The 26366-nt window shown below is 34.7% G+C and overlaps 2 protein-coding genes and 3 pseudogenes across 3 annotated transcripts; all 5 read left to right on the forward strand.

Annotated features, from left to right (window-relative positions):
- The first annotated feature begins 637 nt into the window (after positions 1–637).
- LOC111317242 (chaperone protein dnaJ 11, chloroplastic pseudogene) lies at positions 638–1466 on the forward strand (annotated as a pseudogene).
- Positions 1467–10745: 9279 nt separating this feature from the next.
- LOC111317243 (uncharacterized) lies at positions 10746–13174 on the forward strand. The gene has a single exon (XM_022919685.2). The coding sequence runs from the start codon at positions 11092–11094 to the stop codon at positions 13027–13029; it is 1938 nt and encodes a 645-aa protein (XP_022775420.2). The 5' UTR covers positions 10746–11091; the 3' UTR covers positions 13030–13174.
- A 2008-nt stretch (positions 13175–15182) lies between these two features.
- On the forward strand, positions 15183–18320 carry LOC111316478 (ferredoxin--NADP reductase, leaf isozyme, chloroplastic-like; annotated as a pseudogene). The gene is made up of 9 exons (XR_016333346.1): positions 15183–15718; positions 15815–16049; positions 16547–16680; positions 16847–16925; positions 17111–17202; positions 17326–17403; positions 17722–17784; positions 17913–18136; positions 18253–18320. The product of XR_016333346.1 is annotated as a ferredoxin--NADP reductase, leaf isozyme, chloroplastic-like (transcript).
- Positions 18321–18916: 596 nt separating this feature from the next.
- On the forward strand, positions 18917–19668 carry LOC111317245 (cold shock domain-containing protein 3-like; annotated as a pseudogene).
- A 1016-nt stretch (positions 19669–20684) lies between these two features.
- On the forward strand, positions 20685–23170 carry LOC111317244 (pathogenesis-related thaumatin-like protein 3.5). The gene is made up of 3 exons (XM_022919686.2): positions 20685–21123; positions 21213–21900; positions 22413–23170. The coding sequence occupies exons 1-3, from the start codon at positions 20862–20864 to the stop codon at positions 22534–22536; spliced, it is 1074 nt and encodes a 357-aa protein (XP_022775421.2). The 5' UTR covers positions 20685–20861; the 3' UTR covers positions 22537–23170.
- Positions 23171–26366: the final 3196 nt, after the last annotated feature.

The raw sequence follows: 26366 nt of genomic DNA on the forward strand, positions 1-26366 counted from the left end.
TATAAATTAAAATACAATTAAACAAACCCCGAGACTTGAATATAAAATTTCATAATTTTAAGATTTTTTTTGTCATTAAACTAAAATCTTGTTAAATTTTTTCTGAAATTAGAGTAGACATGAGGAAATAGCTAGGGTTGACATATCTTTTAAAACGAGAAACAAAGCCACCTTTTGGCACATGCAGCTTTTGTGGTTGATTAGCCTAAAATCATCACCAAATGGTGATAAAAGGAAATATTCCTAATGGGATCCACATAATTTAATTATTTTGATTAAATTATAAACAAAGGCAACAATTCCTTCCACCTTAAAATTCAAAGTTAATCCATGCAAGTTTTATCCATACAATTGAATTATTTTTGTTTATGAAATTAGAGAGAACATCGCAATCTTACTCTTCATTAGAAAGGTCAATATATCTGACTGAGACAACATGACGAATAAGAATTAATTTTTTTTAAGTTAAATAAAAAAAAAAAAAAAAAACCCCAATATTTCTGAGTCCACTCGCTGACTCAGAACCAAAACTCGACCAACACAAATTGGACAGGCACTGCATTAATTCGCTATTACTCAATTAAACAAAGTTAAAAGACACTTACCAAAAATAAAAAAATAAAAAGTTAAAAGACAAAAAATAAAACCCTAAAATTTTTTTCTCCCTATATATTATGCCCTAGGCCTCCATTTGTTTCTCGAAACTCCATAACTGAATCAGACCATGCTCTCTTCTCTTCCTATTCCGACCTCTTTCTCCGGTTTTGAAATTTCTCCTTCATCACCTTCCCGTGCCAGGTTCCGACCACCTCTGGCTGCCACCACCACCACCGATACTTACACTTCGAAACAAGAGAAAGGTTCGACGAGCGGTTATCTAAGCCGTCCAGCAATGGCAGCGTGCACGTCGCTCTATGAGGTGCTAGGGATTTCCGTCGGTGCTTCGAGCCAGGAAATCAAGGCGGCGTACCGCCGATTGGCAAGGGTTTTTCATCCTGACGCTGCAGCAATTGATCGGAAAGATTCATCGGCCGACGAGTTCATGAAGATCCACGCGGCTTACAGTACATTATCGGATCCCGAGAAACGAGCCGTATATGATAGTAAGCTTACTTGGAGACGCCAACGGCCGTTGACTTCGGCTTCTAGTTTTGCGGGATATAGGGGGCGGAATTGGGAGACCGATCAATGCTGGTAAACGAGTTGACTCTCTCTCAATCAAGCTACCGAGTTGGAAGTTGAACTCATTAAGTATATCTCAGAAAAAACAAAAACTAATTTACAAACTAGAGAAAAAAAGGGCCGGAGGGTTTTGCGGCAGAAATCAGAGCCGTTATTGTGCCACGTAAGAGTTCCGCTCTTTTTTTCGCCTACCAGTTTGGCTGATGCACAAAAGACTTTCGTTGTACTGTTACAGCTATTAAAATCATAATTACGAAAAGAAAAACAAAGCTTTTGTTAGCTTATACGTACAGTCGCTATGGAATTGTGTGGTGAAGTTTTTATTTTGAGTTGAAAAATGAAAAAAGAAAAATCTATTGAGAATTGAATAAAAATTCATGACAAAATATAATAATAATAATAATAAATTTTTTAGTAATGGGATTAAAGGAATCTCAAATTTATTTGAATTTAATTTTAAAGATACACATTTTTTATATGTGTTAATGCAATTAAAATTTAATTTTCGAAATATTTTTTTACAAATATTGAACCTTAATTGATAAGAAAAAATTCATCCTTTTGCATTATTAATTGAAATTGAATAATTATCTCTATCTTAGAATGCATTATTAATTTTTTTAGGGGACAACACGATGGTTGTCTGTAAAAATTATATGCACATTGTAAGAGTTCAATTTCAAAACAACTGCTTCGATGTGATAGACATTTTCTATTCAAACGATGTAATAATTCTTATTGAGTGCATGCAAGAGTCAATAGTGGGCAAAAGTCATTTTCAATTTATGTGGAAATGGTAAGGACAAGTGGACCGTCAGGCATCTGCTTGGAAGCAACCGCTACCATTTTCTTACAGAGCATTGAATTTGCGTGTCGGATTGGAAGAAACTTTTTGCCCCTGCCTGGCTTCTAATCTGATTACGTTGTGTTCTAGAACATTTTGATTCAATCTAATTTTAGGAGTTATTTTGGACAAGGAATCGGAATTCGAGGTTCGTTAAAATCAATTTTTAATTTAGACTTCATTTTAATAAACAATAAAATTAATCTCAATAAAATTAAAAACAATAATAAAATTTATTATAATTATAATCGATAAAAAATATATTATTATTGCAATTAAATAAATTTTATGAAAATTTTATATTAAATAAATTTTACTAAAATTTATATTTAAATTTAATTAATATTACGAATTAATTCAATCACATCATATTAAAAAATAATAAAATCAAAATCTAATCTTAATTTTTATGTTGCAATACATGTCGCGCAGAAACTTTTATATGTATGCTATATTAAGAGAAGAGTCAACAAATTAATTTCTTTTTCCCCAATCAAACACTAGAAAAAGAAATTTCTCCAATAATTTGATTTTTTTTGGCCTTTATTGTGTCCATTGTTACTTGCAGAGCACTAATTCCAGATTTTTTTTTTTTTTGTAATTTGAGTGTTGAAAGATTGTAGAAATTTGGGGAATGGTAGGTTGGTGTCTATATTCAAACAGTTGCTTGAAATGACCATTGATTGAAGTAGGACCTTATCTCGTTCATCTATGATTTATATATGGATGACATTAAAATGAATTTGTGATCCCAAAGAATTCCTCTGTAACTTCTTCCACTAATTCCAATGTTTCTTCAATTGGGTTGAAAGGTTGAATTAAATCACATTTCCGTGAACATTTAAATGACTCTAAATCGACAAAATTCTTTGCAACTAAATTAAGTAAAAGCTGTTGTTTTGTACTTTTGATAGGAATTCTATGGAACACTCCAACATTATTAACCAAAATGAATAAAATTATTGATATTTTTTTAATTTCTAATTTTAATGATCAAGATTTCATTTATGATAATCATAAGGTAAAAAAAAAAAAAAAAAAAAACTGCCTTAAATTGTTTTCGTATAATTAAGATGGCAAATGTAAGCTGTTTGATGGAAAAATTAATCCTAACTTTCTAGTACAGTTGCCTCTTCAACCAATCAGGAGAGGATTTGATATTGGTGTTGGGGTGTCTAACAATGCTTTTTGCACCAAATGTGACGTCAAACACCCATTTGTTTGGTTTCAAAAGTCAGTTTAGGGTGCACTTTTCACCGTTGTGGAGGTTTCTTCTTCAAAAGTGATCTTCAAAACAGGAGAAAGTGTTTTATTGAAGAATGTATATTTAATATATTGATAATCTATCAAATGTAATGTCAAACACTTATTTGTTGGATTTCAAAAGTCAATTTAGGCAGCACCTTTTATCATTTTCAAGGTTTCTTCTTTAAAAGTGAATATATTTTATTAAAGAGTTTATATTCGGATAATATATATTTTTTATCATATAAATAAATCAAATATCATGTTAATAAATAAATATTAATTTTTAATTTTTAAAATAGACATATAAAAAAATTATTTGTTAATAAAATAATATCATTTTGATTCATCTTATTAATAAAATAACATCACCAATTTAACATATAAAATTCTTTTGCAGTTAGACCCCAAATCAAATTGATGGTACAAAGCGTTTTTGATAAATTGAAACGTTTCTTGTCTTTTTAACTGAGTTTCTGTCCTGATTCATTTAGAAAGACTTACTAATACTAAAGTCTGAAATTATGTATTAAAAAAGTTTAAAACCTTTTACTTATGATCACTTGAATATTCTTCAACATACACATACTTTAGAGAGGAAAAATAGAATAAGAAGAACCAGAACATCTATCACGTCAAGCCAATAATCTTGGATTTTTAAAATTTTTTCGAGTAATTTTTTTTTTTGTTTTGTTTTTCTAATATATCAGCTACACTTCTAATTTTATTGAAGCACAAAGGTGGCGTCTCGAAAACTTGATTCAAGCGATAAAGATGAATTGACATTTGGGTAAAAATCTAATGACTTCTATTGTAAAAAAAATAAAACCAAACAAGCTCATATGATAAATACACATATTCGTCACTTTAAAGAACATAATTCATATTTTTTTAATTAAATTGATTTATACGATAATATTTAATAAGTTTAAAATTAAATCTCAAAAATTACTATTAATTCTTTTATTCTTAAATTAAGGTTTTTTTTTTTACAAAAAATTATTTATATATAATCATTAAATAAGCCCATTCATTCTACAATACAAACTACTATAAGTTTATATTTGATATATTGATAGAATATATTTTATACACTATCAGTAAATTTGATAATATTATTTTATTAATGAGATAAATTAAATGATAATATTTCATTAATAAATAATTTTTTTTAAAAATATTAATTTTTGTATATTTATTTTAAAAAATTATTTGATTCTTGATAACATATAAAATTTATACACTAACAATATATAAAATTTATAATCAAATATAAATTCAATTACTATTACTAGTTATTATGACAATGGAGGAAGCATGGATGCCTAAATTTTGGTTTACGTCTATCTCTCTAATTCCATGCTAGGTGGAGGTCACCTTCCATGAGAAGTGCAAATATAATGAGTTGGGTAACGGCCCTGAACCGAGTCTTGATTGTTTTGTGATATCAATGCTACATTCAGCTTGGATTATTTTTCCTACCAATTGATGACAGTGACAATTCATCAAAAGCTTCCACAGGTTTTATTCTCAAGATAATGTTCATCTTCAACGCTGGCACCAATCAAGTAAACATTATTTTATTTACTCAAACATTATTGGCTTAATTGCCTCTGACAATTCATAAATTGACGCCACATAATAAATTATTAGTATAAAGATGAAAATAACAAAGTAACAAACCCTCTAATTAAAAAGAAAATATATTCTTGAAATCAATTAGTAATTTATTCCCAAATAGAGGTGGTCACAAACCATTATTATAAAAAGAATTGTTAGATTTTGATTCATCAAAGATACCTTAAACACAAGGTTTTTTTTTTTTTCTTAATTTATGATGGAAGTTAAACGATGGCTTTTCATTTGGCCAAATAAATATAAAAAATAAATACAATCAACGGCAACTGTTTCAAAGAATAAGCACATATTCCTCATATACTCACCGAAAATTAGTTCTAAATTACACAGATTCTTCTTGTCTTGGTTTGAATATCATAATCTATTTAGGAAGCAATTGGGGCCTTTTCTTCTTCATTGTGAAGTGGACCTCGCTTGGAATCCATATCCATATAAAGTATGCTTCAATAACTCATTCTTAAATGCATCTATGGTTTGTTAATGGAAATCCTATTGATCAGCTGTTTAGCTTAGACGTGGGCATAAATGGAGCCATGATAAGCCTTGTTCAATCTATATAGCTTGAAATACTGTTATTTAGTGTTCTATAATATGAAAAGAAGGGGAAGAAATCAACAATAAGAACATAACACCATGGTTGAACCTTAGGTTTGGAAAATCATATTGAAATCATGTTTAAAATTATGATTGATTAATTATGGGTGATTTGGGCTCTCTTGTTAACGGCGTTAGACACATGAGACAGACAGTAACGGACACCAAGCCAGGAATCAATGGAAAATCATATTGGAAGGGAAGCTAGCCTTAGTAATTAAGCAGAATCGATCGACCTTCAGTAATTGAAGAACCATGACCCACGTCCATGCACGGCCCAACAATGTTAACATGCACTTTGGAAAAGCCCGGTGATTGCTTTGGTTTGAGACTTGGTTACTGCGTTAGGCGTGGAAAAAAAATTGAAAAATTCGAAAATTAATTTAAAATTATAGCGTTTAATTTGATTTGAAATGATTTTTTTTATTCAGTTCAGATTAAATTTTAATATTAAAAATATATATATTAGGTTTAGATCAGATTTTGGATCGAAAGATAAAAATTTAAAAAAATTAAATTGAACCGAATTATTATTATTATTTTTTATATATATTTTAAATTTTTATAAAATAAAAATAATAAATTTTATCAAAATCTACTTAAATATATTAAAATAATATATAAAAATTAAAAACCTGTAAATCAAATTGAACTGAACTAAATAGATAAAATTTGATTCAATTCGGTTCAGATTAAATGAAGGTTCAATTCGAATTCGGATTAAATTTTAAAATTTCATAATATTATGTAATATTTTTAAAAATCGAACTAAATTCAATTTAATCTAAATCATTATCACTCCTAATTGCGTTTATTATTGGAGCATGCATTAAATCATACCATATCCATACATGCAAGTGATCGAATAGTAGTTGCCTCATTCTCCGTATCCCTTTTTTTTAATCTTTATCTTTTTTCTAGTTAAAGTAGGGAGGCTTCGAAATTTGATTTTTCTTTTTGAAGCTTGAAACTTAAAAGACTCCACAAATTGAGATTTTTTTTCATGTGCAAATGGAATATTATTTATCAATGTCCATATCATGGAAAATAGGCCAATATATATACATGAAAAAGAAAGATCTTTTCAACACAACCCTAAACCTTACGAAGAAAAAAAAATCAAAACCAAAATAATGAAATATAGGAGTCCAGAAGGATAAATCTTTTCAAGCTGTCGAAAAGGCAGGGTTATTGTACAAAATCATGATGACCCGTTAACATCGATCAAATTAAGAAGAAAACAAGGTGGAATTGTCGGCCACCGATTGAAAGATGTGTGATGGGATTATGATTCTTGAGATAAAAGAGAGTTTAATTAAGTATGGGTTTTGATTTTGGGTTGGGTGTTGATTTCTTTATTGAATATGAATGCAAGCCACAATATGGAAGGATATGAATGCGGCATCTTTGTTTACACATCTTTCCTCATTTTACACATGCTTGTATTTCTAATATCTGTTACAGTAATTTCTTTTCATCTTTGTTTCATGTAGTTTTACTCTACAGATTCCAATTAGCTTCGAAGCTGATCCAACTCAGGGTAAAGAATCCAGCAACTAAAAGACCTAAAGTGGTTCAGATTCAACTAAGTGGAAGTCTCTTTCGTTTGTCACTGTCAAGCTCTATCATCATGATTTTAAAACTTCCAGGAAGGACATGTACATATTACCTGGAAAACTCCAAAAAACGGATCGAAGTTGTAGGCTTTGATTGGAGTTTGTAGGTTTGGCTGATAGCATAAAAGCTTGGAGAATGGACCCCCACCCTCGAACAATATGAATCTTGCCTACGCATGATCAGAAAACAAGATAACCTATCTTTCTGAGCCCTGAGGTGATCTTTCCCTTTATTTATCCATGATTCCATGTCTGCAAATGTCCGAATTGGCTGGGGAAAAATGTACTCTTTCTTTTCCCTTAAATAATTATGGAGTACACTAGATAATTTAAAATTTTCATTGTAAGCGAATGCATGGAACATAGATATAGGACAATTTCTTATGATCCACACATTTGCACTGTGGCATATGTGCATAATTGGTTTACTTCAGTTACTTAAAATAGTAACAAGTTTGCCGGTGTGTGAAGATCAGGTAGTGTGAAAGAAAAATACAAAGGTAACACTTTAAAGGACAAACACTTTGATATATGGCAACGGGTGAATGTGATTCTTTATACTTTATTGGACTTAATGAAAGAACCTTGGCCTACGAGTGATTATATGCAGCTTAATTCATACTAGTATTATTTTTTAAAAGTTTGAATTAATATTTAAATTTGAGTGTAAAGCTATAATGTGGAATTTTTCAATGGTTGGAGATGGCAGATGGCTGGACATTTCATTCATACCACAAAGTTTCCAACCACAGTTTCGGACAAAATAAGAAGAGAAACCTCCCAATCTGTAAGACATTGGTTTAATTTTGGAGAGTTAATGAAGTTAATTTAGTACCCTTTTTTTTTGTGGTCCAACTGGAAAATGAAAAGGCTCCGATTACTGCTCACGAGTCTACACTCACCACTCATATTTTTTTTTTGGGTTGCAAAACTATCAACAATTCTTTTGAAAGTTCCTGTTCGGATTGTGACGTTTCCAGCAAGTATTTCAAATTCCATATCTGCGGTTGCTTCCAGGAAGATATACGCTTAACAAGCTGCCAAAAAATGTACATTTTCACACAAATATATGCAATAAACTCATCTAGTCTGCCATCACTCACCTCCAACAACTCTCCTCTTGCGTTATTTCATAGAAGGCAAAAAAAAAAAAAAAAAAAGTGAAGGAAGGAAAATGTTGGAGAAATTATGAATCAAGTGTGGCAGATAGTTAATAATCTTATGCATTTTGATTTGTCATAATAAAAGGATGTTGGATTTTTGTAATAACATTTTTTTCAGGTATTGATTCTCTTGTGGACTCTGGTGACTGATAAATAATATGCAGATAACCAAAACCAAAGGTGCATCCTTTATCTTATCTACAATCCATTATTAATGCAACAAAAAGAAGTCAAAAACCCCAAAAATGTCAGCTAAAATCTAGCTGTTCATTCCTTTATTCTCTTTGTATCCATGCCAGCTTTTGAAACTAATGACAGATGCAAAAATGTTTAAGCGATACCCTTTCAGCTCAAGGAGACTCTAGGTGAAAAAAAAAAACTCCAAACTGATTAATTTGAAACGTGAAAAATCAAATTATGAGGCTTGGAAGTATTAGTGCATTTTTGCAGGGCTTTTCTCGAGTAATTTGTAACTTTGCCTTTTTGTAAAGCCAAGGAGAGTTAGTGATATGATCACTTTTCTTCACTTCCTTTACGTCTCTTTCGCTCTTTGTTTTTTTTTTTCCCCTTTAAAGGGTATATCCATCTGAATTTCTTCAAGAACTACTCTACAAGAAACAAAAGTACGTAGTATATGATTATAAAGTATTGTACATATTGAAGACATAATCTTTCAGGGCATGGATTATAGAGTGGTTGATTTATGCCTAAACAAATCAGATTCAGATCTCTAGCTCATAGGCTACCACTACGAACCATCGTTGATCGTTTGCACTCTGGATAAGCACATTGTTTTCTATCAGGAAAAGGCTCTTTCATCGATTAGGAGAATGGGGTCCTCACGGAATTGCTTGTTTGGATATCCTGCTTGATGTAGTTAAAACTCTGGTTTGTCATAAATAACAATATATCTTGTAAAAATAGGTACGGCTTTATCGTACCTTGATATCAGGAATCTGTGATAGTTACAGGGGAGGGGGCTGATTGAAAATGAAAGGGGCTGATTGTGCCCGGCATGGAGCAGCATCGGTAAGGTATTATAATTGAGATAAGCAAAACGTCAATTCGCTTCGATGGTTAAGAGAGAAAGAAGAGAGAAGAAGAAGAAGAAAACTTGTCGACGAAACAAAAAATATCAAAATCATTATAACGTGCCTTGAAGATATTATAACATTTACATGGTATTTACAAATCTTATCAATGTTCTTCAAGGGCTTTAATTTATATGCATCGAGATTTTGAAAACAATCAATCTCTTTGATAGCGCCAATGGCTTCCCATGATAAGAACGTATGGGCCTGACCTTGAATAGATTGAAGTTTCATTTGAAGGAGGTGTAAAGCTAACAAATGCGTATATACTTAAGCAGCTTCTTTAAGAAACTCCAGCAAGCTGTAAACTTTACCGTCGATATCTTTTGTGTTGGTTTCAAAAAGAAGCCCAATTGTGTGTCAAGTTTCCTCAACAGCTTGGATTGGATATCGAATTAATGCCACCTATAAAAAGGAATGGAGCCCTTCTCTTCTATTGAACAGTTTTGAGCCACTAACCATGTTCTCATCAACCACGTCGTAAATGAAATAGATGGAAGCATGCAGCAGAAAACATGCGGACCACTTTGATTAGATGCGACTAAGAAAACAATTTGTTGGTCTCAACTCTTCACTCTCATTCTCATGATCTGAACATTTATTTGTTGGATCTTCACATCCTTCTCACAAACATGAATTCAGCTTTAAATTAATATATCTATCTGAAAAAATCTATTTTGTTGGAGAATTAGTTTCATAAGATTGGATTGAGTTTGAACATTCACAAGACTTTACTGTCTTGAAATGCGTAAGATTAGGTTTCTTTATAAAAGGAAATGTTTAAAAGATTGTATAGGAGAAGTGAGACATCCATCAAAACACACAAAAACTTCCAAAAATATAATGGATTGGCTGAAAACAAACCCCAATTTAACGCACATTTTTATCCTTTCTTTCCCTTTGATTTTGAACCATGCATCTTACAGCTATGTTCTATCGAAGTAATTGCTGATTTGGCAACATGTAAGAACAAAATGTATACTTTAACTCAAACCAAAGTTTGAGGTAGATTTGTTAGTTTTCCCAAAGGCGAAATGCCGAAATCTAATTACGCCTATTTTGCGTGTGAGCCTGATCCTACTACATCTTTGGGGTTGTTATACCTGTCACCTCTACGGCTACTAAAGCAAGTTCTTTTATATATCGAAGATGACGATGAAATTGAAATTTAAAAACAGTAAAAATGAAAGAAACATTTCTTAATTATAGTAAATTCAACTTTGGCTTAGACTAAAAGTTTTGGAGAGTCTGATTTCCAGTCAAATTTTTTCCCTTTCTTTACTTGTGTCAAGGCTTTGTCATGATATAATCAAAAAAAAAAAAAAAAAACTTTGTCTGGTACCTTTAGACTTCAGTGAAGAAAAGCTACAATTATTTTTAATAAATTAGTAAAAGCAATTTCTCCGAAAATGTTAGAAAGAAGCAGATGAAAACGCGTTTGACCATGTAAACCTGGTTAGCCATGGATGATTCTTCCCTCTTTTCATCAATCTCCTTTACCTCTCTAAAGCAGGAATTGACTCTGCAAAACTTCTGTTAATCAAACACCTTCAACAACCCCACTTCCTCTCACCATTTTCTCTGCTTATTAAGCCTTTTGCTGAAAACCCCCAGAGACCAAAACCTAATAAAGATCAGCTCTTTTCTTTTCAATTTGATTAATTTTTTTTTTATCTGATCAAGTTTACATTTAAAAAAAAAAAATCTTTTTTGTTGTTATGATGGCGGATATGGTGAAGCAAATCTTGGCGAAGCCGATTCAGTTAGCGGACCAAGTAATGAAAGCGGTGGATGAAGCTAGTTCGTTTAAGCAAGAGTGCGGGGAGCTTAAGTCCAAGACAGAGAAACTCGTTGGCTTGCTTCGACAAGCGGCGCGTGCAAGTTCCGACCTTTACGAACGTCCCACGCGTCGCATAATCGATGATACCGAACAAGTTCTCGTTAAAGCCCTTTCTTTGGTCCTCAAATGCCACGCCAACGGCCTTATGAAGCGCGTGTTCACAATCATCCCTGCTGCCGCGTTCCGTAAAATGTCTTCTCAGATCGAGAACTCAATCGGCAATGTTTCCTGGCTTCTCCGCGTCTCAGCTTCAGCTGACGATCGCGTCGATGAGTACTTAGGCCTTCCTCCTATTGCTGTTAACGAGCCAATTTTATGCCTAATTTGGGAACAAATCGCGATTCTTTACACTGGTTCACTCGACGACCGGTCCGACGCAGCTGCTTCGCTTGTTTCGCTAGCCAGAGACAATGATCGGTACGGGAAACTGATTATAGAAGAAGGAGGGGTTGGACCGTTATTGAAATTAGTCAAAGAAGGGACAATGGAAGGTCAACAAAACGCCGCCAAAGCAATTGGGCTTCTGGGCCGGGACCCGGAAAGCGTCGAGCAAATGATCCACGCTGGCGTTTGCACGGTGTTTGCGAAAATTCTAAAAGAAGGGCCGATGAAAGTTCAAGCGATGACGGCATCGGCGGTGTCTGAGCTGGCAGCTAATTATCCAAAATGTCAAGATTTGTTCGCTCAGCATAAGATAATCCGATTACTTGTTAGTCATTTGGCGTTTGAAACTATTCAAGACCATACCAAATATGCAATTACTAGTAACAAAACGACGTCGATCCACGCGGTGGTTATGGCGAGTAGTAATAATTCGAATGTGAATAACATGAAAAATGTTATTGATGAAGATCATCAGAGTCAGATTCCGCATTTGATGGGGAACGAAAGTCCGTTTCAGATGCATAATGTGGTTGCAAATACTATGGCAATGAAAGGAGGGGTGAAATTGCCACAAAAACCGAGTAATAATCATGTTAGGGGTAGTAGCCAGGGCATTCATCAAGTTTATTATCAACATCAGCAGGCGAATATTAATAAGGGAAGGGAATTGGAAGATCCTGCTACCAAGGCTTATATGAAAGCAATGGCAGCTAGAGCTTTATGGCATCTTGCTAAGGGGAATTCGGCTATTTGTCGGAGTATTACTGAGTCCAGAGCATTGCTATGTTTTGCGGTGTTGTTAGAACAAGGAACTGATGACGTGCAGTTTAATTCGGCTATGGCAGTGATGGAGATTACAGCTGTGGCAGAGCAGGATACTGATTTGAGAAGGTCTGCGTTTAAGCCGAATTCTCATGCTTGTCAGCTTGTCGTCAAGCAGCTGTTGAAGATTATTGAGACGGTTGATTCGGAACTGCTGATTCCTTGTATCAAGGCTATTGGTAATTTGGCTAGGACGTTTAGAGCAACGGAAACAAGGATGATTTCCCCATTGGTTACACTTCTTGATGAGAGGGAAGCTGAAGTTTCCAAGGAGGCCGCGATTGCACTTACCAAGTTTGCTTGTACGGACAACTATCTACACCTTGATCACTCCAAGGCAATCATTAGTGCAGGAGGTGCAAAGCATTTGATTCAGCTAGTGTATTTTGGGGAACAAATTGTTCAACTCTCAGGATTAGTTCTCCTATGCTACATTGCCTGCCATGTACCCGATAGCGAAGAACTCGCCCAAGCTGAGGTGCTTGCTGTGCTTGAATGGGCATCCAAGCAATCCTACGTGACCCATGATGAAACAGTAGACACACTTTTACAAGAGGCCAAAAGTAGATTGGAGCTGTATCAGTCTAGGGGTTCAAGGGGATTTCGTTGATCGATCACTTTTCCATTGTATTTTCATGTTTAAAACAGTATACCATCATTTTTGTTTCGAATTCATTATTTTATCTGTGACACTTCAATTCCATGTTAGGATAATATGAGATTTTATTATAATATATATGTAAAAATTTAAATTTAGATCTGTAAAGTATATTTTGTGAAATAAAATCGTGAAACTTTTATATCAAAACATACAATATCTCATAGGCTAGATATGGATCTCCACATTAATGGGGTGTACATTCAGTTAGAGGTCTTCCATAGTCGATCATTAGTATTTTCAGTCATTTGCTGAGGTTGCTGCTTCTTTCCTGTGTCCTCACCGACTGCCTTGAGTTGCATGGCTGGTGTAAGGCCAGAAAGGAGTTCCATGATATTTAACGGGTCATATCATGTATTCCACCATTTCATTTTTGTTCCCTTCGGAATTTCTTCCCCTTGCGAATCGCAACTATCTGTTGGTTTATAATTAAAGTTATTTATATTTTCGAAAAGGATTCAATTTGCGCTATTGATACTTGATAGGTTGGTGACATCTTGGTTGGAACAGCTAGAAACGAGATAAGGGTACGTCTGAATTACTACTTTTGTTGGTCTTGTTATCAGATTCCATCGCCAAGCTTCAAATTACTTACCTCGCTACCTGCAGGAAGCTGATTCTGCCATGTATTTTCCTTACCTCAACTGAAGAGCTGACTGCATTTAACTACCTTTTTGCAAGTGGTTAGTAGCAAATAAGAATGGGTAACATTTGCTCTCCGCAGTCAATCCAGTTATGATTTTGCCAATGTTCCAAGATCCGGAATCAAGTTCATGAATAACTTTTACACCGTGCAGGGAAAGGAGAAGGGAAAATAGTATACTTTTATCTTGTGATTGTTTGGTTGAACATAAGGAAAACGGAAGAAAACATAGTAAGTTAAACCACTCGTTCATAGGTTGAAAGCAGCCTCTCATAAACTTTTCAAAACTAATCAAAATTGCCCTGTTCCAAAATATATGATTAACAATTTCAAGTGGAGAAATATCCATACTTGTCACATCCACCCAAAAGAGAATAATGGATTTATGCCCCAAATTACTATATAGTTAATTTCAGTTAGCGATCCAGGAATGGTGGTAAGAATTCTAAGAATCCCACATTAGATTAATTGAAATTCATAGACAGATAAAATCAAGCAGATATTCACCAAGCTTCAAATCATGACACTACTGAAAAATGATAGTTAACAAAATCTGAACTGATGATATTTGCTTTATTTTGCTTTTCCTGTATGCCATGTTTGCCTTTTGTGCTGAAACATGGTTTTGGGGTGATGGCATTTCATGCTGAAAGTGCATAGCACGATTCTTTGCCCATGCAATCTGTCTTGCTCTTTTTCTCTACTCTGTGAGGTGTTAACCCCAGAGATTCACACGAACACACCACTTTCAATTGTAGGATTCACATTATTCCATCTTTTTCCACTCATCATTGTATGCTCCTTCTAAATATCATAAACTGTCAAGATATCAACCATGCGAATATTATTGCTTTGGCTGACCTAGTAATCTCCTGAATTGATACTATTATCATCTTACATCAAATCATATGGAGCACCTTGATTTGGTGATACCCCATTGTTTTAATGGTTGATTCTGTAGCAAGCAAATAATCAAATCCCATGTCCTGCAATACTCCTACATCAGGACAAAAAGAAAAACCAGCACTAAGTCATGGGCGGTAAAGTAAGACAGCTAATATATTTCACTCTTTTAGCCCCAACACTTTGGGTATAAGCCCCATAATAGTAACTTCGGACATAAAAATCGGCATTTTAACATATCATGCGTTTTATGAAGACAAAGGGATTAGCACTGAAAGAAAAAAAAAAATCAAGAATCAACTGAAAGCGAGAACAATATGGCAGGGAAGGACTCAAGGCTGTTGTTGGGTTCTAGAATGTGGTCTCTAATCAGAGGAATTGGACTTATTAAGTAGGCTTTAAAGCAAACTGACTGGACTTCTGAAATAGGCCTACCATATGATTCTAATCAAACTAACTGGACTTCTCCAACGGCCTGACTACTACTTGGAATTTTAAAGTGGGCTAACGATTTGCCCATAATTACCTTGGTGGACTGACTGAGAGAAGATAATCCACAGAATTTGGATTCCCGATTCCAATTTTCCAATTCATTTTGAATTTATGATGCATTATTTTGTAATCAAGTTGACAAGTTTCACTCTAAATAAATTTCCATGGTGATATGCACTATGTTAGGATATATTATTGAGAATATCACAATGGTGAATCAAAAATCAATGAAGTTTAGTGGCTTAGAAAGGAATAGAGTAGAAGAAATCATTATAAATACTGGTGTGAGAGTTATACATTTACACATGCACTTATCCTCACAGAGGCCACCGGCCACTGTGTTGGCCTTCAAATCTCCACCCAATTCATAATCCAAACCCAATCAAATAGAGAAAAAAAAATCACATCCTTTTTTGACTTCCAGCACCTCACTTCTTCACGAACCTATCAAATGACATTTTCTCCTCTCCTTTCTTCTTTCTTCATTATCAAAAAAACATGGCTGCTGTAACTGCTGCTGTCTCTTTACCTTCTACCAAGGCAACCTCTCTTCCTACTAGAACCTCTATCATAATTTCTCCAGAAAGAATCACCTTCAAGAAGGTAAAGATATCATAATTATTAATGACATAGTAATATGTATGTTATCACTTTTATACATATATATTGGAAGTTCATCAGCTGCTTTTTGCTTCTCAGGTTCCCGTTTACTACAGAGATGTTTCTAATGGAGGGAGAGTGGTTTCAGTCAGAGCCCAGGTTACAACTGAAGCACCTGCTAAAGTTGTAAAGGAATCCAAGAAAAATGAGGAAGGTGTTGTTGTTAACAAGTTCAAGCCAAAGACACCTTACATTGGCCGATGCCTTCTAAACACTAAGATCACCGGTGATGATGCTCCTGGAGAGACTTGGCACATGGTCTTCAGCACTGAGGGTATGCAAACTATCTGCTGTACTTCATAAGCTAAAGTTTTAAAGATAGATAGTTCTGCTAAATTAAAATTTTCCAACACATTTGCACATGCCTATATATGTGTAACGAATAAGAGAAAATATTGGAAGATTTTTTTTTTTTTCATGCGGATATAGAATTTTACGCACATAAAGTATAAATACATTAGTTAAAATGTTCAAAGTCAATTCAAAATCAAATAACCAGGCAAGAATTCGCTAGAAACATTGTTTGTTGGGCCGGATTCCTGTTGTCGGCTGGTCACTGATCTAATGCTAATGGCGATAATTCCATTCCATAGTGCTACTTGCATTGTTATGATATCATCTACAACTCTAACATTATGCTCATTTGCCAACTTTTATGTTCAATTTTTGATGATCAAGTAATAAAAATGTTTGCTATTCTTGAGATTATTAATTAGTTGAATAAAAAAAATACTGTTCTTCTTAGCTGACTGGTTGTTTGGATTGGCTCAGGAGAGGTTCCCTACAGAGAAGGGCAATCCATTGGGGTGGTTCCTGATGGCATTGACAAGAATGGGAAACCTCACAAGTTGTGATTATACTCTATTGCTAGCAGTGCTCTTGGTGATTTTGGAGACTCCAAAACTGTGAGTGTACCTTCTATAGGACCATGATTCATATTCAAGTTTTAATTTTCTTTGAGCTACTGTCAAAATCTATAAGCCATTACTCATTAGCATGTTCTTCTGTTCTTCTTTTTTTTTTCTTTCTTTTTTGGTTTGCTTTTGATATGGTCTCATCGTATTTTTGCAGGTGTCCCTTTGTGTGAAACGGCTAGTCTACACCAATGAGAAAGGAGAACCTGTTAAAGGAGTCTGCTCAAATTTCTTGTGTAAGAATGCAGGACTTTTATGTTTCATCATACTATATTACTATTGTTTCGAACAATTCATGTCATTGGTGTTATAGTTATCAGTATTATTAACTCAAATTGTTATTGAAAGGTAGAAAAGCTTTCTGGAGGTTGCTTCAGTTAATTTGCATTACTGATGCTAAATGCTTTAATCTTATCTTCAGGTGACTTGAAACCTGGGGCAGAAGTTAAGATCACAGGACCTGTTGGAAAGGAAATGCTTATGCCAAAAGATCCCAATGCCACAATCATCATGGTTTGTATATTGCCGAGCTGTTAACACTACTAAATTGATTATCAGGCATTGTTTGGAGATTCCATTATATTCAACAAGTGCAGCTCCCACACAAGATTTTCACACTCTGCTACTTCATTTCAGCTTGCTACTGGAACTGGAATCGCCCCCTTCCGATCATTTTTGTTGAAAATGTTCTTTGAGAAGCATGACGACTACGAGGTAGAATATATGTTTTTTTTTATCTTCTTCCAAAAGGTCTTATTTCTAGCCTTCAATACTTCAATGTGTCACATACCAAAGAATGCAGCTAATGTACAATATTAAAAACAATCATGATAGTTATATTAATACATCCATATTAAGCTGTTGCAAGCAATGAAACATGTTATAACCTCTGGCATTAACTCATCAAGGCTAAAAGTAAACATGAAAAATAGCATCGATCTCCATGACCACGAAGCAAACAAGAATAGTTCCTGAACCAAGTAGATATGGTTGTTGTACCCATAAGTGACTCAACTTTGACATGCTCTGTAGTTCAATAGTTTGGCATGGCTCTTCCTCGGTGTGCCTACGAGTAGCTCATTGTTGTACAAGGAGGTAAGCAAGCTAGAAAAAGATTCTTTACTGATCTGATTCTGATGCTTTGCCTCTTAACTTTCCAGGAAGCAACTGCTGATTTTTCTTGTTGAGAAATTTTCACTGAAACGTCAAATTTTGAGTAACAGGAATTCGAGGAAATGAAGGAGAAGTACCCTGACAACTTCAGACTGGACTTTGCCGTGAGCAGAGAGCAAACTAACGAGAAAGGCGAAAAGATGTACATTCAGACCCGAATGGCTCAATATGCAAAAGAGCTATGGGAGTTACTCAAGAAAGACAACGCCTACGTCTACATGTGTGGGTTGAAGGGAATGGAGAAGGGAATTGATGACACTTGCTGCAGCAGACGGTAAAAAAGAAACAAAAAAAAAAAAAAAAAAAAAAAACTCCAATTTTTCTCAAGACGAGGTAGTGAATTTCCATGTATTATCTTCCTCTAATGCTGTATTTGCACAATTTTTTCAGGTATCGATTGGACTGAGTATAAAAGGCAGTTGAAGAAATCTGAGCAATGGAATCTTGAAGTCTACTAACTGTAGATTACTTGTACAAATCTCCCTCCCTTCTTCCCTTGTTTTTTTTTTTTTTGCTCCTTTTTGTGCAGCCATCCTATAAAGATTTCACTGCATTGTGTAGATAGGGAGTGTCTTTTTTTTTTTTTTTTCCTTTGTATTTTTTAATTGGAGCCTATAAAAATGAAACTAACGGTTTTTTATAGCCAACTTGAGGAGTAATAAATCAAAACTTCAACTTCACCCGCTTATTCTTATGAACATTTTTTTATATAAATAAATTTCATTTCACTGAACATTATGGACTTGACAGGGGTGACCATTCCCACACATCTACAATGCCAATACAGCAATACCTTTTTCTGTTTCCATTCATGGATTTTCAGAGGGAGTTGAACACTTGAACTTGATTCAGATATTACTTGTTTGCAAATAAATAAAGTTATTCTGATTCCTCTTTAAGGTTGGGGAAATCATTTAAAAGCTATTCAATGCTGGAGTTTGAGGGCTTTACCTCCGAATTTTAGATGAAGTATTTGACATTTTTCTTGACTCAATATCAAAACTCTTTGAAAGTCTTTACCTTTATAAGATCCCAAATATCTCAACTCACATCAATGGCTAAGCAACGAGGAGAACAACACCAATCGAGATACGCCGGGAAGGTCCCCTGGTTCAATGACCCAAAAGGCTTCGGCTTTATTCGACCCGACGATGGCGGCGAATATCTCTTCGTCCATCAATCTTCAATCAAATCCGAGGGCTAACGTAGCCTTACCGAGGCGAATCTGTTGATTTCACTGCCTCTCGAGGCAACGGCGGCAAGACCCAGGCTGTTGATGTCACCGCAACCGGAGGCTGTCCCATCAATAAGAAAGATCGTCGCAGCGGTGGTGGTGCGTGGCGGCGGTTCTTGTTATGATTGCGGTGAGAAGGGGCATTTTGCCAGGGAGTGTAGGAGAGATAGCAGGTGGACCTGGGAAGTGTTATAATTGTGGGAAATATGGTCACTTTGCCAGAGAGGATAATAGAAACAGTGGCGGTGCTGGCGGAAGCGGAGGCTGTGTTACTTGTGGAGGGTTTGCGCATTTAGCCAGGGATTGAGATAGTAACCGTGTAACAGAATGTTTTAAATGCGGCGAGCCAGGAAGGAATCAGGAATGTATGCCTCATAGAACGGGCTAGACTATTTGAGATTGATAAGTCCGGAAAATCGTTTTGACATTGATCTCTGTTTCCCAGAAGTAGTCAACTGTTTAGATTCTTTGATTAATGGACGAGAATGAACTTATTTTGTGCTGTTAAATCCCATTGGCACACTTAGTCCAAAAATAGGAAAAAATCCCAATTCGAATTCAGTTTATGTATATCGGTGTAACGCCTTTCTTCCAATATTAAAAAAAATGTATGAATAAAAAATTATACATATATAAATATTTAAATTTAAATTTATGAAATATTTTTTATTCGATAAAAATTATATATATGTAAAAATTTAAATTTATAAAAATATTTTTATAAAATAAAATTATAAAATTTTATGAAATTTTTAAATTAAAATAAATAATATATTATATATTGAGTACGAATCTCTATTATCGATCACGGTTAGGATAATACTAATTAGCACATCAAGTTTACCGTAGCCATCAAGTTGCTTGCTCGTACTTGTTATTGAAGGTTTAATATTTGATCGAAACCTTTTCCACTCTTTCAATGGCAGCATTTGCTGATGCTCGCTTTGTATGTAGAAGTAAATCCCAGTTCAAGGTCAAGTGACCCGAACAAAGGCCACCACCAGCCACCAGACTATTCTTTATGCATTTCCTTCTCTCTTTTTTTTTTTTTTTTTGCTTTAATAATATTACGAAGTGGACAAAGAAGACCCATACGTATTCAAATCAGCTAGATACTTTACTAAGTCGAACGTATTGGAGCTAGATTTGGGCTGATGTTGCACAGGCTTCATCCAACTCACATTTATACCCCACATTCTCCACTTACCGAACGATTTTAAAATAATAACAAGTTGCACAATTATCATCCCCTGCCTACCCCCTGGATAACTTGCTTGGTGACTACTCACAAGTTGCGTAGCAGATAAACATTCGAGATGAAATTACGTTTGACTGAATTGGTTAAAATCACAGGACTCTTTGATTCTTGTTTTGAAGTGTGATAATGTTCTTATCAAAATCGCAGTCTCAAATTGCAAGTATGGACTTTGTCCTTTGTTTTCTTTATCCATTTGTATGTAAGTTTGGAGCCGTTCTTTATGTAACCTCAAGGGGAAGAAATACACAGCAGGCAGAGAATCCCAATGCACCTCATAAATACTTCCAAAAGGCTATTTAACTATTGATGTTTTCTGCTATTTTTATTTCTCTATGTTTCTGTTTTTAATAGCGACAATTTTTTTTTGCTTTTCCTAAGTAAGCAAAGCATGAAATACATTGGACACTACACTAATGGCCCATTTACTGTTTGCAGCTTGAACATGTTTCTCAGCATACATGCATCTTTGCCCTACCCCCACAACCCATTCCTCTTCTATAACATCACATGGTACCCACTTCTATTCTATTTTTTAGGTTTAATGTTTCTTATATTAATACACATACCCCATCTCTATATCTAATTTTCTATATAAACACTCTTAGTCGGCCTCTGCCCCATCTTATTCTAGATCTTTTCCCACCAAGTGCTAGCAAATCTAGTTGTTCACATTCTACTAAGTGCTCTTCGTTCTTCCCTCCTCCTTATGCAATGGCTAGACTTCAGCTTTCCACTGTGTTGGTTATATCCTTCCTTCAACTGTTCTCAGGTCACAATTCTTTTACCAATTGATTTTTCATTGTTGTTTTTGTTTTTTTTTTCTGTTGGTATTGGTTTAAACTCGTTTTCCTGTTGCAGGCGCTCAGTCATCAATGTTTACAATTGTAAACAAATGCAGCAATACAGTTTGGCCAGGGGTGCTATCAGGTGCTGGAACCCCGCAAATTTCTCCTTCAGGTTTCATTCTTCAACCAGGCGAATCAACATCCATCTCTTTTCCAAGATCTTGGTCAGGTCGCTTATGGGGTCGAACACTTTGCACAGAAGACTCTTCTGGTAAATTCTATTGCCTCACTGGAGACTGCGGCTCATCTACACCAGAATGTTCTGGTGCTGGTGCCATCCCTCCTGCCACCCTTGCAGAGTTTACACTAAATGGTTTTGGGGGATTGGATTTCTATGATGTTAGCCTTGTTGATGGATATAATCTACCAATGATGGTATCCGCACATGGTGGAACTGGAGGTAACTGTTCCTCAGCTGGATGTGCTGCGGATTTGAATGGTGACTGTCCTCTTGAGCTTAAGGTTGTCAATGGGAGTGAAGGGGTGGCATGTAAGAGTGCATGCAATGCTTTTGGGGACCCCCAATATTGCTGCATCGGAGCTTATGCTACTCCAAATACGTGCAAGCCCAGTTCTTACTCACAATTCTTCAAGGCTGCATGTCCAACAGCTTATAGCTATGCGTATGATGATGGAACCAGTACCTTCACCTGTGCTGGTGCTGATTATATTATTACTTTCTGCCCTACCCCTTCCACCAGGTAATAAATGCACTATATTACTACAAATGATCGTTTTTTCACCAAAGATGCATATTTTCATTTTACCTTTTGTATAGCAAGTCCCTTGGCTTTTATGATCACTTATGGTTGGTTGGTTAGAGTCAATTTACCAAATTCGGTCTGATCTGTTTCCCTCTTCGCTATGTCTCGTAAATTCGCTTCTTATCAGCCAGTAAACAAATCAAAGTCAACCCAAATCTTTTATTTGAAATTTCTCTATAGTCTATATATTCTCAAGGTTTGAGTTCCTAACTAAGTTGGTTGGAAGTCATACGAGGGACCATAGATTCTTTAATCCCAGATATGGCCTGTACGTTCTTTTTAAAGTTTATCTTCATATGGTTGAAGATTAAAAAATCAGCACGTCCTGTGCCGGAACTGCAGACTGCAGTACACCATTTATATTCACGCATTCTTGTCATCACATTGAAACTTCTTTCAAATTTGTTAGTTGGATTTCAGCTGCTGGTGTTGATTATTTGTGTTTGCAGTGTTAAGTCCTCCAATCCCATGGCGGTTGACATCTCAGCTGGTTCTCGGCCTGCTTCATCATCTTTCATTGGGGGTTCCATCACCATTTTGGCAGCAATATGGCAGTTGTGGCATCTCTTTTGACATTTCCAGCCAAACTGCTAACCAACAACATTAGGAGCCATTTTCATTGTGTTCCTTCTATATGGCAATTTTGACCTCCAAAAGTTGGGTCCCAGCAAACTTCATCAGCAATTTGCAACCTGAATGGAATTGAGTGAAAAGTGAGAGTTGGCAACAATCCAAACATCCAATGATATCACATTAACCGGCCTGCATTTTCCTTCTCCAAATTTCTCCAACTTGAAGAACAAAAACTATGATTTTTTTTCTCCTTTAATGTAGTATACGTACAAATAGAAACATAAATCAGACATCACCAGCTATTTTTTCCTCTAGATCTCGAAGGAAATAGCATGATCAAGAGCTGGCAAGATGAAAGCTTATTCTCAAATGATTAGACATAAATTGTAGAACAGACAGTGGTTAGTTGGCTATGTAAATTTTTCGCCACTGTCGCCTACTAATGCCAACGGTGATGAGTTCATCTGTCTCTATTTGTTTATACGGATGTGCATTTTCTTTTGCCCTTTATTCCTGTTGCCTATGCCTGATGATGACAATTATTTAATGATTTGTTTTGTTTAAGATAAGGTGCGGGTTTTGCCATCACAACTTAATTATTTTACCAATGATGATTATTACATAATTGAATGCATCTGATGGTTTAAGTATAGTTTTTTCAATTTCTTATGGTTGATCTAAGCATGTTTAATCTATTTTCATGATATGTTTAAACAGGAGAAACAGATGCATGTTCAGCAGAAACAGATGCATGTTCTCCCCATGATCAAAGCTTTTTTTACCACATCACAAGATAAAATGGATTTTAAAAACCCAAATTCCTGAGAGTGTCATGTATATTTTCAAGACATTTTAGCCTTAAAAAGCGGTGCTCTGATTTGGCCTTTTGGGCATTGCATTCTTTTAAAACTTTATATTGTTAGGAACAGAGGAAGGCCCGGGTCGGAAATGGATGACTCCCTATAGGAACTTACATGTCAAATGCACTAACAACTTCGGGTGAATTCTTTGAAGTTACACAAGCCCTTATCCTTTTTACTTTTTTTTTAAAAAATTATAAATTTGTGGAACACTTGGAGCATCAACGCCTGAAGGCTGAAGTCAAGGAAGCATGAGAAAAAATGTTTGTTAATCATTTGACTTGTAGTGGAGATTGTCATGTTTGATGGATCTTGGGAAGAGAAGTGGCAAAAATTACAATGTGCATCATGATCAGTGCAGACGATTTATTTATTCTTTCTAACAATTTTATCTTAAAATTTGGCCTGCCTCACAATGTGCTATGTGGAACAGGCTCACATCGGGCTTGTGGATAAGCCTAGATGACCAAGAAGGAAAACCTGGACCATTCATAAAGTAGCTTAGGCCGGTTAGTTTCAGGTATCACACATATTTCTGATAAAACAAGAGAGGATTGAAGTCAAGCACCCTTGTCATTTAAATGTGTCATTCTTATAATTTTTGGAATTATTAGGGAATATCAAAAAGTTGTCCAATAATTTTCAGAATCTTTCAAGGAGTATCATATAAGTAATCTGAAAGTTCTACGAATTAGGATAGTTTATGGCTCTAAATTGTTTGGGGTAAAATAGTAGTATGAAATTTGACATCCACGACTCATTGATGATGCTTCAAAGTCATATTTTTCACGTATTTTCGTAGAGCAGCAGCCATAAGTAGCAAAACTGCAGCGTTCTTTTCGCCTTCGGAAAGGCCTTTCAATCTGTCAACCTCTCATAAACACGTATTCATATGTTGTATTCAAGGTGTAAAAAGCCATCTTTTTTATCTTCTAATTTGATGGCCCATTTTTCTAGCTCAGTTTCGTTAAAGATGTAACTTTCTAGTAATCTACGCAAGGAAAGACGTTTGAAATACTGGGATGGCGGCAAATGGATAATGTCATTGAATACAGTTTCACAAAGCATTTGACCTACCAAAGGGCTGCGTATTTTTTAGAATTGTGACTCAAATCTTTGTTTAAACTTGATTAAATATTACTCAATGAATAAAAAAATTTTAAAAGCAAAAAAATTATTAATAAGTATGTTTAACTTGAACAAGAAAAATTTTAAGAAAAATAAAATTCTTAATAGATAAATTTGTATATTTATAAATAGTAAAATCTTTATTAGATGTGAGAAAAAGATATAAAATGTGAGAGAGTTGTAGAGTTTTATTAAATGAACATCTTATAAGATTATTGGAGTGAATTAGAAAAGACTAAAATGATTTATATAGATATGATATACGAATATAAATGGATATGTGTTCATTTGTGTTGAAATGATGCGCATTTATATGTGTTATTTGAAGTGAGAATATTTCATAATACTAAAGGAGATGAATGAGAAAATTTATGAGTATTAGTTATGAATATTTGATTTAATTGTATATTTGTAATTCTCTACAATTAGTAAATTTTATTTTTCATCTGTGGACGTAAGTCGGTTAGATCGAATTATATTAAATTATTATTTTTTATATAATTAATTGATTAATTATTTGATTTTTTTTTTCTTAATATAATTAAATTGAAGTTTTATTTGATTATGCTTAGTCGGCATTATCGGATAAAGACGTTTTGCCTAACACGTTTGTGAGCTTTTCAAGCTGATTTCCACCTCAGATTTGACGTTTGAATACGATGAAAAAGGTGACTTGGCTTGTTGAAGTTGCAGAGATGTAGAGTGAATGCATTCATATTGTTCAATGAACCTTTGATTTTTCAACAAAGTAACTGATCTCATCCTCAAAAGAATTATTGCTAGTAAATGGAGGAACAGACATTATTGAGACGACGAACACACTAAAACAAACCAAGCAATGTTGAATCAAGAATATTTATAAAAGCAGAAGATGAAATGAACTTTCAGACTTCAGCCAAACCATAACTTGATAAGGCAAAGCTTGAGGGCATATTGCACTACTTTTTCATCTCCCATGTTCCCTCCCTCCCTCCCCACGATTGCTGTTCTTTGTTTGACCTTTCATCTTTTAAATAACTTCTATTATTGAGAGTTTTTTTGCTCTTCTATTATTGCAATTTTATAATGTCTGTTTAGTGTTTAACTACGCTAACACCCGTTTGAACATTGTTAACTTCTAAGAGAAGCCATCTTCTTAATTTGATAAAAAAACTCATTTTCCAAATGATTATTTTTATAAAATACAGTTTTCAGAACAGATATCATGACCATCCGGCATGATTACATCAGAAAACTTGACAAAAAAGAAACATAAGCAACAAACCAAAACTGAACAGGGAGATTACTTAGATTAAGATTAGACTAGATATCCCACTTGGTAAGTGCTTAATTTTGATTGCTGGGTCGGTTGATTGTTAGTGAAAGACAAAATCATTATAAGAACAAGTTTTGGCGTTTGGTGCACATCATGCATTTACTTTTTAACTTGACCAGTTGGATAGACTTTAACAAGAAGTTGTTTATAAGATTTTGAAGTGTGTTGTTAACAAGTGGCGAACCCATGAAACATGCAAAAAGATGCTGCTAGAATAAACAATTTTGTTTAATGATCAAGCCTGTAGTTGCATAGCATCCAGTCAATTACCATGTGATTTGCCTGCTCTTTCCGAAGCAATGTCGACAATACCGACTTCTCTGGCCAAATGGGTTAGATTCCTGATAACGTTGGCTATCGTCCAAGGGCAAAGGCCTGGTTGGTCGTGGGTCGTGGGTCGTGGTTGGAGAGGTTTCTAATAATTTGTGAGATCATCATCTGCTACAGGAAGAAGATAACTCAACGTGCGACTCCAAGGGGACAGAATCTTATCTGACAAAAAGAATCACACTCACATGGCTATTAAT

This window comes from Durio zibethinus, chromosome 24 (genome assembly GCF_047325235.1).
Source record: "Durio zibethinus cultivar Kanyao isolate XHJ-2024 chromosome 24, ASM4732523v1, whole genome shotgun sequence".
Taxonomy (NCBI): Eukaryota; Viridiplantae; Streptophyta; class Magnoliopsida; order Malvales; family Malvaceae; genus Durio; species Durio zibethinus.